Source organism: Tubulanus polymorphus, chromosome 5, assembly GCF_964204645.1.
Source record: "Tubulanus polymorphus chromosome 5, tnTubPoly1.2, whole genome shotgun sequence".
In the NCBI taxonomy this organism is placed as follows: Eukaryota; Metazoa; Nemertea; class Palaeonemertea; order Tubulaniformes; family Tubulanidae; genus Tubulanus; species Tubulanus polymorphus.
This window is the reverse complement of record NC_134029.1, coordinates 15,095,863-15,111,391: the sequence shown is the minus strand read 5'-3', so window position 1 is coordinate 15,111,391 and position 15,529 is coordinate 15,095,863. Positions and strand designations below refer to the sequence as shown.

General features: G+C 31.4%; 1 protein-coding gene across 1 annotated transcript in view; it reads right to left on the bottom strand.

Annotated features, from left to right (window-relative positions):
- Positions 1-15,529, bottom strand: part of LOC141906266 (fibrillin-3-like) — a 769,611-nt gene that overhangs the window by 727,237 nt on the left and 26,845 nt on the right. Inside the window, exon 3 of the mRNA XM_074795508.1 lies at positions 4,619-4,704. Coding sequence (XP_074651609.1) covers positions 4,619-4,704 — 86 coding nt within the window. The remainder of the gene's footprint in view (positions 1-4,618; positions 4,705-15,529) is intronic.

Below are 15,529 nucleotides of genomic sequence, written 5' to 3'. Positions count from 1 at the left end.
TCCCAGCTGGCCTACAGGATTAATTTTAAAATTCAGTAAAGTTAAAGAGTGGTCCTGTAGGGTCCAGCCTAAGGAATAAAAAGCCACTTGTCCTGGCGGTCAAGCAATATCTGAAATTTCACATCAAACCCACTCACCAATCTACAACTTGCCCAACGAAGGCCGTTTGACTGGCGGCACAATGATCCGTTTTATCGCTTTGAGACATAAAAGTGCAATGCTACATCTTTATAAATTGGTTGAAATAAACAATGTAGTATACAACAACTCAAACTCTACATTTACCTTCATTCACAATACATACGTTGTGATTTCTACATTTTTCGTACAGCAATACTCTATCCCCGAGTCTCTGTAGTCCTAGAGTTATTAGCTGTTCATGGCTTAACTCTCGCACAATCTCAACACTTACCTAGAAAAAAGCAATACGACTAGTCAAATGCATTATGGTAATTAAGTCTGTTCGGCCAGGGCAAAAGCTTACCAGGTAGGCTTAGATTGAAACTAAACCACGCTCCAAAGGCACAGATAGGTTACCCACTAGGCCTAGAATAGGGCCTTTTACTATATAAGGCAAAAACTCAGATACAATTTGACTTGACAAGTGTAATTGCTATTATAAGTATTATACATTAGTACCGTAGCCGTAGGCATAGCATACCTACATTCGGGCTATAGTCCATTTATTAATGGATGAGGCCTGTTTTCTGGGATATTTTGCTTACTTTTTGGGGTACATACCTCATTTAGGTCAGAATGCCAAAAATCGCGGACTATCCGATATGTAGTCCAGTTGAATGAGAGAGAGAAAATCCTCCATTTCATTAGGCAAAATCAAATAAAATCCCATAAAAAAAACAGGTCTCATCCATTAATTATAATTATTACTAATAAATGGACAAGTACGGACCGATAAGTACAGGCCCCAGGTACTTAGAAAAAACCACTTACATTTTCTTCTTGGAACCTGTCAACCAGGTGTTGAAAGTTGAGACTAACCAGAATATCATCATCCATATCTTCCATCATTTATATCGCGCAACTTGAAACTTACTCTGACAATCTTTCTATTTCACCGGCATCGCCGGATTTTAATAGAGACCCGGGATTTTCGATTTTCCGGTAATGTTGCAGTTGTCGAAAATTGCAATTCAATCCAATTCTATTAAGTGGACATCTGCTGTGCCACCTGGTGGTGATTTTTGGAAATAACTTACGTCGTCGCAAAAACTTACGTCGTCACAAAAACTTACGAAACTTACCTCGTCGTAAAAACTTACGTCCTCACAAATGCATTAAAGTATTACCGGTACGTCGCTGTAAAAATATAAATTCTTATGTCGGGACGCTATTACATTGCGAAAAAAACATACATTAAAGACCTTATCCAGAGTTCGGTCACAATTTACAATTCTTCGATTTTTCACTTCTTATTGAGCTATTTTAGTAATAAAAGTATGAATTCGGGGAAGTCGCGCTTCTGTTATTAAAAAATTATGATTTTTAAAAGAGAAGTCCGGTCCCCACTCTGGGACAACGAGCTTTTCAAAATGGCGGACGTAAACAATTCCGTCGTCAACGAGTCGACCTCTTCTGAAAGCGACGATTCGTCTACATCGGAGCGTGTTTCCACCGACTCACATGACGAACTAGGTAAGCATGACGACGTTGTGCAACTACTGACACCGCAAATGTTCGAACCGGAGGCTTCCTCATCCATTGACGATAATGCTGACGGAGCTTCCACCGACGATGACGGCGAGGAGGCACTCAGATGGCGACTCGACGTTAACAGACTCCAAGAATGACAAGTTTTCATCACGAAATTTTTTATCACAAATTATGCAAAGGAACGTCATGTAATCAGCACACACTAAGAAATCCTTAATTTTCTCTCGAATACAAATTATGAAAAACAATTCAATTTCTATTTACGAAACTTCAATGAATGCGAAGGATTCAATAAATATGTATAAATATATTTATAATACGTAGGATTTTTTTCGCTACTATGTGTTATTCGGCAGATATGCTTTACTCAAAGACTGGTGAGCGCTTAGCAGCAGCCTGCCCGCCAAATATATTTTGGGCAATGCTACTGTTTGCAGCTAGGGTAAGTGTTGTCGTTTGCTGGTAAGCAAGGATGCTCACGATAGTGTCATCTAAGGATATACAGTCGATGTTCTAAACGAGGACAGTTTCGTAGATGATCTCCACCCTTCTTGGCGTGGATCTGAACCTGATGGCATCGCTAGGCCATAGCACGAAACCGTGCCGCAGTAGGCTGAGTACGCAGGTACTTGTGGCATCAATCAGATTGCCACTGAGGAAAATTTCACGGAAAAACTATTAATGGAACCCAGGCTAGATAAAATATAACGGGATATTTTATTTCTCCCGAACTCGCTTCCACCAGCCCCCTGGCCTCACGATGCATGATTTCATTACCGGCGCTTTCGCGCATAACGTCATATATCGATTTGTGAAATACTTCCTTGTCCGGTAAAACATTCGCTGATTGGTCCTTTTTAACGGGGAAACCAACAGAAGCCAACAGTCGTTTGTTACAAGCGTTGTGATTGGTACGACCGGATTCTCTTCGGCTAGTAACGACTCCAACGACTCGTGGGGTCAAGGGGTTCGGAGAAAGGATTTGGCGTAGTGGGTTCGAATCCCTTGACGGGTGATGATGTGGCTAATTATGACATTATCAAAACCGCACATTTAGCTGGACACTCTGGCTAGTGCATCCTTGCATGCCAGGGTTTGATTGCCACCGGCCGGAGCTCACGCCGCAAACCCTTCATTGATCTATTACATCGCCCAAAATTTCTTGGGCGGACAGGTTAACGCTAGGTTAACGCTCAGGTTAACGCCCCCCCCCCCCCGGTCGATATCTATAGCCAATCAGATACATGGTTTTTGCCGGTGTAAACCGGTTACACCGCATATTGTGACATAGAACTATAAGCGAACCCCATTCAATCGTTCTGTATATAAGTGACCAGCTGGTTCTTTTAATATGAAATCAGTTGTCGGCTGGAGTTGTACTGTAGTCGGAATTTTACAAATGTTTATTGACTGAATGATAAGCCAAATATCATGGTAAGAAACTATCAAATTATATCTCGTAACTTCATTTGAATTCATTTTTCATTCGATATTCATAAAAATTTTCCTATAGTAAGTAAAAACGAAGACCTATGCACTTCAGTTGACCTATGTTTAAATTTTTTGATGCCTGGTAATTTATTAGTCGCAATAACGTAGTATAATGTGGTTACTACAGTGGACTTCGCTCGATCATTCCGGATAACCGTTCGATTCAGATGTTTGTTGAAAAATTTGACGTAACTAACAGAAATACATAACATCCAACTCTGATATCACTCAAGTCGTTCATATCATTACGGTCCAAAGATAAGATGCGGCTCAAGCGGGGTCTAGTGTATTGAGCTAGAGTAAAAACATTCATTGTTGAAAATACAGTACTAGATACAACGTAGTTTAATGATGACAGTTTATGTACCATTAAAATCGAATATAATAAAATCGCACATGAAAAAAATGAATTTTCCAATAATTCCATTTTTGAAGTTCGTTCTGTGGAAGTAGATGGTGTTGGGTCTTCGTTTTAGTCGTGCACAGTTTTAGTTTTGCTTGTGTGGTCGTTACTAAAACAAAGCACTACTAAAACGAAGACCGAAAACCTATGCACACCAGTTTATTTTTGTTAATCCGTAAATGTTAATCTATTAGTCACATCAACGTAGTATGGTGGCAGTTTACGCACTACAGTAGACTGCACTCGATCAGGATCCGATCAAGCCGGATAACCGTTCGATTCAGATGTTTGTTGAAATTTTTTTGGCAAAACTATGAAATACCTCAAGTCGGATGGGAGAATGAAATTATTTATTGGTGGAAATAATGTATTAGTCACAACAACATAGTATGATGACAGTTTATTTACCAGTGAAATCGAATATATATAAAATCACACACTTAGGATGGTCGTAAATGAAGCTTCGTACATAGATAATTCCAAGTTTGGTTTGTAATGATTGCATAGGTGTTCGGTCTTCGTTTTAGTCATGCGGTTTTAGTTTTGCCTGGGTGGGTGTTATTAAAACAAAGCACTTTTAAAACGAAGACATATGCACCCGCGTAAACCGACCATTTTACGTGTTATATGTGTTTGTTTTTATCTGGTATTTCCTACACACATCAACAGAGGTGGTAGAATACACAGATAGCGCCCCTATTTTAGCGACGATTTCTAATGAGTGCATAGGTCTTCGGTGTTCACTTTAGTAATTCATAGTTTTAGTATCGCAAAGTGCATAGGTCTTCGTTTTAGTACATAGTTATAGATACACCTGTGACACGAACGTGATTTCATTATATCTCCTGGTCACGGAATATTTTTATCAATTTCGTTCCTACATGCACAGTGTTTGAACTTTGTGTGTGAGAAAGCGGCCCAAAAAATGAATCTGATTGACTTTTTACAAGATCTGCATCAGTCAGAAAGATAATACGAACCAATGTTTACGTCATATTGTCAATAAATTTGATTAAGCAATCAAAAGAAATAATATATTAATCAATTACTCACGAACAGTGCACTTGTTTTGGTCACGGTTCAATGTCCAACCAGGGCAACAATCTGTGTGATGCGGCGGATACCCACATATATTAGGACTACAAATATAAAAAAAATAATTCAATATGTGTTTTGAAATATAACGTATTTCATTAGTCCTTTTTGCTACGTATTTCGACATTCTTTCTACAATAAATGTTGCCTCGAACGTTAAGCTGAAATAAGATAAATAGAAACATTTGCCGAACAGTACTTTTTTCAAAGTCTAAATTGTTGAATGCGACTCAAAGCCGTTGTGGGCTCAACTAAAATGGCATCAAGTTAGATGGTTTTAATTTGTGGTGAGAGTTAAGTAAAAGGTGAATTTGGTGTTGTTTGATTTGTGGTTTTGAGATACCACTCGCATATGCCAATATTCCTAACGCGTTATCCAATTTATCTCGTCGAAAATCCCGATATAGCTGCGATCGTCGAATGATTATATTATAGGTCGATTGTAGCCGGTAAAGCAATTATACCAATTAGTTTTATCGACGAATACACTGACAAGCGGCATTGCAACGCGATTTTAATCGAGCCAATGGAAAACCTCGTGGGTGGAGGAACTACGGTGTTTTGCAAACTTGGTGCACAGTGAGATGACTTTGAACGAAACCGACCCGTTGAATGCATGAATTTCTAGAATTTTTTAAGGGTGATTAGTTCTTGGTTTCAATTTCAAAAGGTAGGCCGGGCTCAGGGTAATTCACCGGTTGGATCGGAACGAGGAGATTCACTGACAGGGTCTGGCTATTAATAGGGTTTTTACGTTTTCAGAACAAAGGTCGAGAGGTAGAGCTCCACTCAACCTCTCTCCCTTTAATCTGAAAATGTAAAAACCCTATTACTCTAATAATTCCATATCTATGAATATCATATATATCATATGTATGAGGTTAATAAAAGGCCTCGTTTAAAATAAATTGGTGCATCTGGTAAGTTTCAAATTAAATTTATTAAAAGTGATAGTTCTAATAACATAAGATTATGTAAAGTTATGATAATCATTCTCATTCAATATGAGATGTAATAAAGATTGTACATAAAAGGCTAAACAATAATAAAACATTGTTTCTCCGCAGGCGGCCGGGTTATTTTTGTAAAATATGATAAATTGTGTAAACAGTTCATTTCTATAGTGGCAGGGTCTGTTATGGTAAATTGATCACGATTTTTAAAAAAAAGTAATGTACAGGGTAGATATGCGGCCGACACGTTCAACTTTTAAGCTGAGAAGAGCGGAGAAACAAGGAACCAATTTTTTTAGCCTAAGGTTTAACTGACTTGTTGTTCCTGATGGATGGATTCCTGTACCGCTGGTGTAAACGCTAGTTCCTCAGCCAGCTTGTCGATACAGCAACCAGCCGATAACAGATGGCGGGGAACCCACATTTAAGTGCCCGTGAATTACACAAGTACAGCTGTTAAACTATTGATTGTGACTGGAAGGTGCACCTCACGAGAAGATACGAGAGTATACATTTCAAAACTGTCACTCTGAAATAGTATTCCTTTCAATTCGGTTGGTTTTCTATAGTAGCTGTGTGAAGAGTCTACTATTGAAAAGTGACCATTTTAAAACATCTGGTTTCGATAGTGCACACTAGCATTAGAGGTGACTGTAAAACCACCCGCCTGTTAACAATGACTTTGTGATAGTAACTCCTACTATAGCAGCTACTCTCAAAACACATCGTTTCTCAAAGTCAACTATTGAAAAGTGACCAGTTTGAGATGGCACGGTAATTTCCTGTTCAAAATAGCAGCATCTGTTAAAGATTTGCAGTGATACGTGACAGAAAGGAATACTATTTCAGAGTGACTGTTTTGAAATGTATACTACTGGAAAAGTAGCTGATATCGTTAATTGCTTATTGTTCTCAAGTGGCTACTAAGTAAAAGTAGACGTTTGGGCTCAGAAGTGCGATAGACATGTTCTTGGATTCAGCCTTTCAAATGACCTCTCTTAATCATTGGCCACCAGGTTGGCAATCTCTATTAACCTCTTTCATATGACACGGCCTATTGTCGATGGATTTTCAAGAAACTTGCAGTGTGATTTGGGAATGTGAGACATCCATCCCTATTTTGTATGTAACATGTATAGGAGTAATTGGGAATATGGGGGTTCATACCAAAGGTCGAAGGGTCGAGCTCGTAAAAAATAAAAATAAATTCTCGCACGAATTTATTTTTATTTTTTACTCACTCGCCCCTTCAACCTTTGGTATGAACCCCCATATTCCCAATTACTCCTAATAATATTCATATATATGAATAACATATATAAATGAATAACTTAAATCAATTTTAACAAAAAAATATGTAATTAAAATGGAGAGTAAACAAGTACACAGTGAGAACAACAAATCATTTCTAGATAGAATAAAAGATATCACAAATGCTAAATCAGTAGATTATAAATTTAAGAAGTTAATTGAACTAACAATTCATGAGAAATATTTAATTACAAATATTGAAACAATTACTAATAATTATGGAGATAAATTAGTTATCCACTTAGAATATGAAGGATTGAAAGGAAATAAATATAAATTCAGAACATATTTACCAGATAGATTTCATAGATTATCTAGTGAAGATCTAGAAGAATTATGTTCAGGTGATTTCTATTTCATATACAAAGGTAAGAATGAAAAAGGTCACCATGATATAAATTTCGAATAGAATATGTAAAATAAATGGTAGAATTAAAAGAATATAGAATATTTGTTGATTCTAGAAAACTATTAAATTCTAAATCTCATAATTTACTAGTACAATTAGATAGAGAATTTAAGAATTGTGTTGATTTTAAATTAGTAAATGTAAGTTTATGTAATTCTTTTTATAATATATCGCATAAAACTTTCGAATATAGAGGTTTTGCAATTTATATGAGAAATAAAAATAAATGGTTTCATCTATTTTTAAAACCAAGATTATATAATTTAGATACATTAAAACAGGAAATTAACAGAAGAGTTCGGTTGAAAATCGGGAGTACTGCTGAATTTGGAATTAAATTTATTAAAATTGATAGTTCTTATAAAACAAGAATAAAGTTAGCTACTGAACAAAAAAAATTTATGGTAAACAAACCAATAGCTAAAATTTTAGGAAATAAACCGCATATTGTTACTGGAAACGCAGAAGGTAGCTCAAATTTAATACCTTTTACACATGTTTATATTTATTGCAATTTGATTAATCCTACAAAGACATTTGAAGCAACTAAAGATACAATTTGTAATTCTAGTATATTAAATATTTTACCATTAAAAATGTTAAACAATTTGGAACTCAAACAAATTATAATTTAGCTGAATGTGATTTTAAACCTCGTATTCCAAAATTTAATAATTTTAAGTTAGAAATAAGAAATCATAATGGATACTTAATTGATTTGAATAACTTTCCTGTAATTTATGAATTAGTTATAAGATGTAAAGAATAATTTTTTCACTATATAAATGAATATAACAGTAGGAACGAGTATATGTTTTGGATTTGATTTTAAACGTGAGAAAGAAATGAAATTTAACATTAATGATGTAATAACTCATATTATAAAATATTGCATTTTTTAATGAAACAACATTTGAATATGAAACAACAATGAATAAAGAAACTTTTAATGTAGAAAAGATTACTGATTTAATTAGAGAATCTTTAAGATTTTATGAATTAGATGAAGATTTCATTATTGATGATATTACAAAAATAATAACTGAAATATATCATAATCATAAAAGTAGTAATGAAATAAATGTTGATAACTAAATATTTAATATATAAATATCATATATAATTGATATCATAAATAAGATAACTAAATATTTTGAAGATAATAATTTTTTTGATAAATAAATGAGTGATAGTAAGTGGATAATAAATGGATTATATAATGGAGTATTACTATCAGTTGGAACTGTTGGTTATACAATGGTGTTAAAAAAAGTATTCAGAATGGGAATTATTAATGTTGATAGATTTGATATCAATGATATTTTAAAATTAACGTTAGCAGTTACTTTATCTAATTAAACAATTGATTATTTATAAAAACAAAAATATATTCCTCCTATAGATGGGTAATTTTTATCAAATAAATGGCTTCTGCAATTATAACTATTGTAGGATCGGCAATTGTTAACGCTTTAGAATTTACAGGGTGTGGTTATTTATTTAAGCATATTGATAAAAATGGCTCTTTATCAGAATAAAAAAGACATAATTTAGCATTAGAAAAATAAAATAAAGCAGCAGAAGAATACAGAGAAAAGAAACAAAATTATATGGATTGTATTTTAACAAAGAACTATATGATCAGAAAATTTCACATATAGATTTTCAATCAGTTGATGAAGCTATGAGTTTATATAATGCAGTAACAAATAAAGAACAAGAAAATTAATTTTAGAAAATAATTTGACGCCTGGGAAAAAAATGTAGAATTTCTGGGCTAAGCTAATGTGGAATTGCAAATTTGAAATCGAAGTTTTAATAAATTTGGGGAATGATGAGATTTGGCGATTGGGTAGATGATACAGGTCTTCGACTCTAGTAGTGGTTTAAATTTTTTTATTGAAAATTCTCAATAATTGATCGCGAACTTGCGACCGACTTCATTTACTTATGCCTCTAAGCTGGTCTGCAACTTCATTGCCTCCATGGATGAAGAAAGAGCTCTTCTGATGTCTGCTTCATCATGACTTCGAACATATCGTGTGGCCTAGCCAGCCGGCCCGGTCCCCGGGCCCGGGCCACGCGTTTGGCTGTCACTCGATTTCCTAGAGTCTTGAGTCTGGGTGGGTTGAAGTAGACATTGTCATTTAAAATAACATGCTTATGTTGTTCTGTATGAATTACCCGTGTGTCATGTATGTTGTATTAATTTATTTTAAAATTTGTATTTATTGAATTTGGGAATTTTATCCCGGAATTTCAATGTAATAAGGATCAATAAAGAATTGAATTGAATTGTCACCTAATACACATGCCATCAGAAGACACGGAGCCGTATATGACAGCTATGCTATTATAAATTGCTAAACTCACGAAACTTGCATACTCCTAATATCAAACATATTTTCACAAACGATTGAATATTGAAATTATATGTTTACACATTTTCATATTGACCGCTTGTAGCCGCTGATGAAATTCACGCCTGCCCTACACACATCGTAGATAGCTTCGTCATTCCACCGGCATGCCCACGTCAGGGTCTGACTTTTATATCAGACTTCCGCATCGTGTATACATCCGCCATTTAACCGAATAATCCGATTTACTTATCATTTCTATTTATGCCTGCCGCTTCTGATATAATCATACATCCTTTACTATTACAAAACGTCTTCTAATGATATTCAATGCAATATAACATTTCGACGTTCAAATATAGGTCATTATATAATCACAGGAAGCCATTCTATATCTATGTCAATAATATTTTGCCAGATAGCTTGTTTGTGTACACATAAACCTGTGACGTTTTGCACATCGATTTACGGCTGTCGTTTGTAAAATGACGCTGAATGGTTAGCATTGTTTAGGTTTCATAATGGTAACGTTTTATAAGGCGTCAAAAAATTACATCTATATAAACCTAAATTATCAGAGGCCGGTTTCACAAAGCATAATCAACTTTAATTATAATTAGGACCTAAATCATGATTAAATATCCTTAATCATGATTAGTTAATTACGATTAAAATTCGGTTTCACGAAAGGGTTTAATTACAAAATTAACTAATTACATAATTAGGCAACTTAATTACAATTTAACTGTATCAAAATGGCGGAACTTTAGACAGCCATTTGCTGTCCAAGCATCAACAACAGGAACAACCTTCCTTGTTTAGAGGAAAAGAGAAATTCACTCCTTTGGGAGTTAAAGATTGCTGTGAAAGGTCTCAGGAACCAGTGGAAAAACTTAGCAAGATGTCTCAAAAGTTTTTAAATAGAAACTCACCTCCAGTCAGCAAAATAAAATCCTCGTAAATGGGGTTTATTTCCGAGCAGTGATTAGCACTTTTTAACACTTACTCCATAGATATGTACTCTACTGACAGAAATCTATCATATGTATGGACAAAATCAATTAATTCCATACTTCTAAGTATGTGGTGGTCGTGCTGACAAAAACAAAAGGACGTTTGAAAATAAATCAATAGAATTTACAGTATTGACATTTTACAAAAGGCAAAAAATCCAAATTATTTGAGCCAAACAATCTGAAAAACTGAATAAGTGTAGGAATTGCCGTCATCAATTAATAAACACCAAATTCCATGAATAATATCTGCACCTTTTTGTTTTTAATAATAAACTAATGATGATTAAATGGTTTAATTACACTCTAGAGGAGAATTAAATTTTGTAATTAACTTAATTATAATTAAAGTTAATTACGTTTTGTGAAACACCTAACTTGATTAAATCATGATAATTTAATCATGATTAGTGATTTAATCATAATTAAGGGTTAATTACGCTTTGTGAAACTGGCCCCTGATTATTATACCCCAAGTAATGAACAACAGAAATATGAAATAATATGGATTTTAGGTGGAACAGTTATTGTTATATTTTTTGCATATAAATTTACTAATTAGTAATTTTTTTCTAAATAAATGGATGATAAAGTTGATAATGTTGATATTATTCCTCATGATATCAGTAAAACTAAATTAAAATTATATTTTGAAAAACAAATATTAGAATTTGAAAATGTTTATTAACAAAATTATATATTATTTTATTATTAGGGGTTCAGTTACAATTAGTTCGGTGATAACATTTTTAGCAATATTCAGTCCATTAACACCTTTAGCTATATCAATTGGTGTGCTAGGTTTAAGTTCAAGTGTTTTAACCGGAATAAGTTCAAAATTAAATATAAAAGGTCATAAAGAAAAAATAAAATCTAATATAAAAGAAATTAATAAATTAAAAAATACATTAGATTATATATTAAGTTTAAATGGTAATATAACAGTTGAAGAACAAGATAAATTATCAAAAGAATTAATTAATTATTAATTTTTTATTGCATTAATGGGGTTTCCAAAAGCTTTCCAATATAATAAATCAATTAAATATAATATTCCAGCAATAGATTTTAATAAAGATATTCCATATAAAAAATTAGTTTTAAATTCATTAATTAATTTAGAAATTTATGTTACTGAAACAAAGTTTTTTATTTCTAGAATGGAAAATATATTTAATACATTTGAAGTTACTTTTACTCGAGATGAATATAATATATATAAAATAAAATCTAATATGAAATATAGGCAGAATCAATTAAATTTTGCTGTTTATTGTGCAACAACAGGATGTCGTATAAGTTGGAACAATCACCTTAATAAGTTAGATAAAAATCTAAATTATTCTGATTTAGAATTAATTCATAAAATATTTAGATTTCACACGTATTTTCAAATAAGAATTATATTAAACGAATTAAAATGTCCTTTACCCGGATCGAAATATTTTAAAGAATTGGATAATAATATCAATCTTTCTAAGTTTTATAAAATATGTAATGAATTTAAAAGAGATATTAATTCCGATTTTAGAGCACATGGTAAATTACATGGTGTCGGTGAGCAGTTTGAAATAAAAAGAATTGATGATATGCATAGAGTTGGAGCTTATCATAATTAAAAAATTGATAATAATAATGGATGGGTTTATTTTATTTTAGAAAATAGTGAAGGTTTTTCCAAGTCTGAAATACAAAGAATAAATCAATCTATAAGAATTTATTTAATTTGTATTTTAGGTGCACAAGTTGAAACAAGATCACCAATAGTTGGGAATAACAATCCTTCATTTGACGCACAGAAACAATTTAAAGTTTTATTTGAAGATTCCATTCATAATGATAAAAATAGATCGATTCCAGAAAATATAGTAAGATATCAAAATTATTTAGATAAATCACATATTAGATTAAATTATTGTATAGGTCCTAATTTATAAATTATTTCAAATGATTTAATATTTAAAATGGGAAATATAATTGGTTATAATAATCTAATTAAAACTGCAACAGTAAATAATTCATTTGGATTGAATGATATAAATAAAAAAAAATTATTACTGAATTAAATTATTCTAAAACTAACTAAAAAAACATATTCAATCAACAGAAACTTAAACTAAGAATATTAGATTGGATAATGATTCTAAAATAAAAGATTACAATACATCAGAAAATATAAAAACTGATATTATTCAACATGATATAATTAAAACTAATAATGATATTAAATCACATGAAAATACTAAATTAGCTATAACTTGTATAGGAATTGTAATAGGAGGAATATTATATTTTAAATTTTAATTTTCTTTATTATGTAAATGGCAGAAGTCGGAGAAGATATTCCAATGGATCCTTTCGATGACCCTGGTATACCTGATGAACCACAACCTGTATTCAATGATACTAATCTTGATAATGATAATGAAACAGCATATAATTCTGATTTAACAAATAGTGGTTCTAAAGCCCCATCAACCGATGAATTTGATAGAAATGCTGAACAGAGAATAAATCCCGAAAATGTAAATCCAGATTTAGTGAAAAAAAGTTTAGATTATAATGAATATATTTATATATTCAAACCTGTATTTGAAAGATCTGGGTATAATATAAATGATAGAGATGCTGAACATTTAGTAGGAAATTTAAAACTTTTAAACGGTAAATATTATTATCATTTGGATGGGGATTATTATATTGATATCACTAATCAAAGGACAAGACTAAATAAAATATTAGCAGAATCAACTTTGAAAAATTTAGAAACATTTAGAATTAAAAGAATAAGTAATAGTAATGAAATAACTGATGTTAAACAAGAAGAAAGAAATAATAATGAAAAAGAATTTATTCAAAGAATTGATGACATTAAAAATAATCAATAAAAATTCAGAAACAGAAATGGAAGAGTATGGAGATCGATTAGATAAATTAAGATCTTCAACTCCAGAAACGTCGAGAAGAGACACTCAACCAATTGATAATGATTCAGGTCAATTACAAGAAAGAACTAATTTAGATAAAGCGAAGATACAGTTAATTACTTACAAAAACAGATAAATAGTACTTTAGATACATCTCGTACTAGAACAAATCAAATGAAACTTTTATCAGAAAAAGGATTTCTTGGTTTAACTGATGAAGATTTAGAAACATTTCCTGAACAAGCACGTAGAGAAATTAAAGGTGTACAAATATCAGCTGATAAAATTACGCATGATAAAAGTATAAGAGAAAAAAGAATTATGTATTTGGAAAAAGAAAAAACTGATAAAAATGAAGAAATAGAACAATTAAAGTCTGATTTAGCTCAACAAGTAATTGATGAAATTGAATATAGACTAAAATAATTTCGTTTAGAAAAAGAAATTAATGATTTAAAAGATAATTTAGAAGCACAGAAAAAAGAAAAAAATATATTAATGGAAAAATACGCTAATAATATTAAAAGATTAAAAGTTATTTTTATAGATTTGTTGATAAAACCAGATTCTAAACTATCATTAAAAGATAGAATGAAATTATTATTTAAATTAGAAGGTATAACAATGCTTTCAATTCTAACAGCTGTAACTATGGTATTTACAACAATAGGTTTAGCTATTTCAAATTCACTAAAATCTACACCAAGGCCTAAACCACCTGATAAACCACCTCCAAATAATAATTATATACAAGATAAAGTTAGAGATGGTTTGAAAAAATTAGCAAAATGTTTACGGGAATTATCTAAAAAATCTGCTGCAGCTTTACCCGGAGTTATAGCATCAATTGGTTTTGTTTAAAAATCTGCTGGGAATATTCTTAACTTTGCTGCTGAACATATTATTTTATTTTTAATTACAGTTGTAATTGCAATTATTTTTGGGTTAGTGAATATGATAAAAAATAAATAATTAATTTTTCTCTTAAAGAAATGAGTGGGAGTTACATAAATCCTTCTAAAAATTCTAGAATAATGTTATTAAAGCAGAAAGATCTCATCATATAACAACTCATAATCCTTCTTATATTAATCCTGATGAAACTTTATATTTTAGAATCCCGAGATTAAATCAAAATACTTTTTATGTTCCAAATAGTATTTATTTATCAACTGATATAAATGTAACTGGTATTTGATTAAAAAATTAATTGTAAAGATTGGAACAGAAATAGTTTTTTCATTAGATTATAATTTATTTATGTATTATAAAGATTTATGGTTAACAAAAGCAAATAGAAATGATATGATATTTCAAGGCATCCAATCAGAAAACCTAAATAAATTAAGATCAGGGGCTAATGACGCAATAGTAACTCGTTACTATATTTGAAATAACATTTGCTCCTGTTAATGAAATTGTATTATCAAGTGTAGTAAAGATATGGGCTATAAATTATCGAATATATGTTTAGAATATGACACAGTAACTGATGAAAATATCGCTAGCATAATTCAAACTCAATATCATCAAGGATTTTCATTATTATATGATTATATCAAAAAATTTAAAATTGTAACTATTAATGCAAATGATGAAATAATCAATGAGAATATTAACTTCCCAAGAAGATATTAAAGGCGTTTTAATATTATTTACAATTGCAACATATTCTAATGGCGCAATAAATGTTAATAATTATTATAACCCTGAAATATCAAAAGTAGAAATAACAAGTGAAGGCATGGCAAATAAGATATTTTGTCAGGGAATGAGAATGAGAGATCAATGGCCAGAAATTAAAAAAACATTTTATGAATGAAAAAGTAAAATCATCTGAAAATTGTAATATTAATCAAATAGATTATTATGCTGGTAATAAATATTCATTATGAT